This window comes from Choristoneura fumiferana, chromosome 26 (assembly GCF_025370935.1).
Source record: "Choristoneura fumiferana chromosome 26, NRCan_CFum_1, whole genome shotgun sequence".
Taxonomy (NCBI): Eukaryota; Metazoa; Arthropoda; class Insecta; order Lepidoptera; family Tortricidae; genus Choristoneura; species Choristoneura fumiferana.
The window spans coordinates 9,956,152-9,961,530 of record NC_133497.1 but is presented as its reverse complement, the minus strand read 5'-3'; the positions used below and the strand labels follow the sequence as shown (position 1 = coordinate 9,961,530).

Here is a 5,379-nt window from a genome sequence, read left to right as displayed (position 1 = left end):
ACAGAGGGAAAAACATTCCGTCTTACAGACCAACTCTTTGATAGGACAGTTTTACCATGTTTTACAATTCGCATTCGATGCTAAATACATTTTTGATTTCTAATTGTTGTCTTAGACATACGATAAAAATACAATGAAAACAAGTAATGACATTAAAAGCATTACGTAATTTGTTAAATTATATCAAATTTATTTCCCTCTTTCAATCTAATTATTGCGTAGAATGGAGCATAATTTTTTTTTTTAAATAGCAATCAAAGCGCGGTGTTGTGGCGATAAGATAGTGGCCTGCACAATCCAAAATAAATTCTATATTATTAATAAAAACATAACAATAAGAACAATTATGGTACACCAATACACTTTATTTCATCCTATGCTACAACTATGTATCTAAAAATCAACTTAAAATTCCATAATGAGTACCTATTTTCAAACTGGAAATCCATCTATGAAATCAATATTCACATACATATATGACACTATTTAAATTAAAATGATTTTTTATGAGGAACATTTTTCATATTTAGTGGCGCCATCTCTTATTGAGTAGCTGAACTGTCGAACAAAAATTAAAAGTTTCAAATAATAATAAATATTTCAAAGTAGCACAGCATTAGAATTTGATTTGATTTTTTTCACTCGCCGGCCTCGCCGCTTTAAGATAGTGCTTTATTCCGGTTTTGGCTGCCATTTAGTATTTACAATGCCACCGTACTTAATCGAACTTTAAATGTTAGGAGAATTTGTGCTGAGATAAACCGAAAAAGTTATACTTGCATTTATAGGGATCATTGTTTCTTGAGGTTTCATGTGACAGATTTCTGAGAAATAAGAGATTTCAACCCACTTGAGTTTCATCGGTAGATATTTAATTAAATCAAAAATACATTTGTGTTTCCATCAGAATACATTTAATGAGGGTTTTCACAGAGGCGAAATATCGCTAGATGGCGTTAGTATCGTGAGCTTTTGACGTTTGCTTGCGATTTGCTCATTTAGTTGTTGTTTTTTAGAAAAATATGGCGCTGTCCATTGGAGGACAATTTGGCCAGTGTCGAGTAGGTTTTGCCGTTGTACGGTAAAAAAAATCTAGAAAACGAAATACGAGACGTAATCGTGGATGAACGATGACAGCGCGAAGTCAAATTCGCTCATTTAGTTATTTAACTAATCACGAGCAAGCGTCAAACGGACCTCACGATACTAACGCCATCTAGCGATATCTGGCCTCTGTGAAAACCCTCTTTGAATGAAAAGTATTTGTATTATGCCAGATATTTTTTTTTCTGCTAGGTACATGTTATTAGTATTTTCGTTTTATCAATGAAACTCCAGTGGCCTCTATTTTATTTTGGGTAGTATATCTATCTCTATGTGTATACTAGCGTTTATCCGCAGCTTCGCACGCAGAAACCAATAAAACTAACAGTTGAATTTAACTTATGCGATTAACTCTACATTCTATTATTGGTTCATGGAAAACATTCCTCGCAACACATCCACGCACATCTCTGGTGGAAACGGAGCCTAAGAGCGTTTTCACATTATCCGATCCGATATCGGTATCGGACGACGATACTATATCGGGGCAAATAAAATGTATGAATTATGTACCTGTCTTTCACATTGTCCGGCCCGATATCGGATATGTTCACGGCACCATCGGACGCCCGTGCTGTGGGACGATAAAGTTTGTATGTGTGCTATGCGTGTATCTAAATTATCTCAGTGTGCGCAGAGCCCGATGCGTGGCGGCCATTTTGAGCCTGCCGTATCGGAACGATTTCGTCGGGAATATTTGAAAGCAGCAGGGCTACTACGAAAGTACTACTCGAAGTTCGTGTCGTGCGGTCCCTCTGACACTTATACTATTTAATACGAGAGCGAGAGGGACGGTACGATACGAACTTCGAGTTTGGAGTTTCGTAGTAGCCCTGCAGCACATTGTGTCGGCTATCGGATGTCGTCTATCGTCGTCCGATAATATCGGATCGGATAATGTGAAAACGCTCTTAAACTCCGTTTAAGCCGAGTTTAGACATGCGAGAAAAATTGTGCAAGTTGCATTACATTGGGAGGCCGTAAAGCCAACGAGTTTGTAGTGGTCAATCCAGCGCCGCAATGTACCTAATACAACTTGCATGATTTTTCTCGCAAGTCTAAACTCAGCTTTAATAGGGCTAAGTTAAGAAATAAAACTAAAACAATATTTTGGCACTTTATTACGTCTCTACAATAACTTCACTCGTGGGGTTCGGCACAACTTGCAGCGGAGGTACGGGACCCTGAAAAATAATAAATCTTTTAGAATAAGTCTCTAGACTGGCCAACGAAAGCTGTCCCAGACAAACCGCGGCAAATAAAAAAAAAATGAGGCTGGCAACACTTGCTGTACACTGATTAAACGATGTTGATACTTAAATATTTATTTAAATTTTCCAGATATTCAATTATTACTCAAGACTTCAAGCTGCATCAACATTCATTGTGATTATAGTAATGTGTGAAAGTTGATGATGCACTGTAGTAGTCCCTTGGTCAATTTTATGACCTTTGTCAGTGCCCATTTACGTACAGTCCAGACGCATCAATTTTTAGACCATTTTGACTAGATTGGCATTGGATATAATATTTTCAATGGAGTTCAAAATGGAAAATGATATAAGATTATGTTAGAATTAAAATGTTAGAAGATCTTCTAACATTCTTTATTTTTAACATAATCTTATAACATTTTCCATTTTGAGGATGGTAGGAGGTTGATTTAAACAAAAAATAATTTATTTATTTCTTAAAGCAGAAATATCAAAATTATCTAAGCCGGGCTAGAATGACAATGTCAATTTTGAGAGTCTCAAAAATGATACCAGATTAAAGTTTCGTAAAAAATGCGTGAACAGTTTTCGCTGGTTAGAATCTAGCCACTACACCAGTCTCCAAAGTGACGAAGTGATAACGCCTCCTTGTGGGCGCTGGAGGCCTAGAGGGGGGCGGTAAGGGGCCCGATAAAATCTTCACCTTTGTGCCCTCATACCTTTTTTTTTTTTATACGACTGGAAGGCAAACGAGCAAGTGGGTCTCCTGATGGTAAGAGGTCACCACCGCCCATAAACATCTGCAACACCAGGGGTATTGCAAACGCGTTGCCAACCTAGAGGCCTAAGATGGGATACCTCACGTGCCAGTAATTTCACCGGCTGTCTTACTCTCCACGCCGAAACACAACAATGCAAGCACTGCTGCTTCACGGCAGGATTAGCGAGCAAGATGGTGGATACCTACCTACGGTCTTCTTTATCAGGGTCAAGTTCACCAAATGATACTTTCTGAATGTAAATACTTGACTTGATGTTAAAAATGCCAAAATCGCTATAGGTGTGCTTTAAAAATTTCTCAAAGATCCCATCATCAGATCCTGACTTGGTGTCAATGGGACCACCTCGAAAGTATGTCCTTTAGAACGAAAAAAGAATTTTGAAAGTCGGCCCACAATTGGCGGAGTTATCGCGTGACAAACATACACTCGAATTGAGAACCTCCTCCTTATTCGAAGTCGGTTAATAACCCTGTATTTAGTCTTGATGGTGTGTTTTGCAGTACATACCAAATAATAGTTATTTATGTGGCTGGTGCATAATGAGAGGCATTAAAGTACGAGTGTGGTTTGGCGAGTTTCATAATAAGATCACACGAGTATTTTAATGCCTAGTTATGTATAGCCGCATACATAACTTTATCTATATGGCCTGTATTTTACTAAATGTAAACATTAAGATGCACTGTCTTTAATGTGAACATTTAAGTATGCAACCCGCAGATACCAGGTTTCTTAATAAAGGCCATTTGATAGTCGTTTCTGAACATATAATAGGGAAGTTATGATATGCATGTAGATAAACGTTTTTATCTATCTATCTATGTAATATTATGATTGTGAGGTGATTTGTGCGCAGGAACAATGTGTAACAGGGGGCGGGGGGTGCTAAAAATAGTCAAACGTGTCTGACATATGTCAATGTCAATTATTCTTATCTTTTTCATTACATGTACTGTTGCCATGATAATGTGGGCTACAGAGCCAACTAATATCTATTTTTGTATTTGTTTTGTGTGACTTTCCGTAATGAGGGCTATCGCGTATGAATTCGCCACTAGAGGCGCTAGTGTAGCGTGAGGTCTCCGAAATGTCAAATCTCATAGTTTTTGGGTGAGCTACGCGGGTTTATTTGTGAATATATTGCAATATCTGAAATTAATTATGGCAAAATGCGTTCCGGGGGCAATGAATGTCTTGTTTTGAGACAGTTTTGTCTTTCGGAAACCTTTGTCCTCCCTTTTTCCGAACAAAACGGGACTATGCAACACTGTGGGCATGCTCTATATTTTTATGCACGTTTTAAAGTGTATTAAATATAATTTAAATCTAAACTTTGTTTTCACGCCCGTAATAGCAGACTTTGAAAGCCATACTTAAAAACCTCACGCAACAGTGCGCCATTTAGTGAGACAAAAAACGATAGCCCTCATTTCACTCTTCTGTGGCCCGGCGGAAGACCAGTGCTGGTTTTCAACCAGCGATATGCTGAGTCGGCACCTTTTCATAGCGGCAACAACTTCTTATATTTTCCTAACCTATGTAATGTGTCACTGCTGTTATAAATAAATTATTTTCTTTCTTTCTTTACATGTTATAGTTAAATGATATTGTAACGGATAACTCACGTCTTAAACCGAGTTTAGCTCGACATGTTTCGGGCACGACTTTCTCACGAGCACGACTGCCCGACGAAGCTAACACCGGCGCACAACTACCCGCATTTTTATCGTCATTTTTGTCAATGACGATAAAAAAATGATGAATGATGAGTTAAGATGCAACGCTTGTGCAAGGTCCGCCCGGAATTGCATACCCACCATCTTGCTCGTATACTGCGTGAAGCAGCAGTGCTTGCACTGTTGTGTTTCGGTGTGGGAGCGTACAGACAGCCGGCGTGAAATTAATGGCACTTGAGGTAATCCCATCTTAGGCCTCGAGTTGGCAACGCATTCTTAATCCCCCTGGTATTGCAGGTGTCAATGGGCGGTGGTGAATCTCTTACATCAGAAGACCCACTTGCTCGTTTATGCCATTCCAGTGAAATAAAAAAAAAAAAAAAAAAAAGATGTGAAGTTATCCGTTAATATGAGTGAGTCCACGGTAGTGTTCATGTTAATAAGTACTCACGAGTGATGCAATTCCGCATATGCTTGACGGCATAGTGCCGGCACGAGTATGCGCGCGCGCACAGCGGACAGCGGTGCAGCGCGGCGCCGTGCACGGCCAGGCGGTGCGCGTGCACGCTGTTGCCCGCCTTGAACACCGCGCAGCATAGCGAG

The 5,379-nt window shown here is 39.3% G+C and overlaps 1 protein-coding gene across 1 annotated transcript in view; it reads right to left on the bottom strand.

Annotated features, from left to right (window-relative positions):
- Nucleotides 1-2,207: 2,207 nt before the first annotated feature.
- Nucleotides 2,208-5,379, bottom strand: part of LOC141442775 (uncharacterized) — a gene marked incomplete at its 5' end in the record, with an annotated part of 11,767 nt that continues 8,595 nt past the window's right edge. Inside the window, 1 exon segment of the mRNA XM_074107889.1 lies at nucleotides 2,208-2,288. Coding sequence (XP_073963990.1) covers nucleotides 2,226-2,288 — 63 coding nt within the window.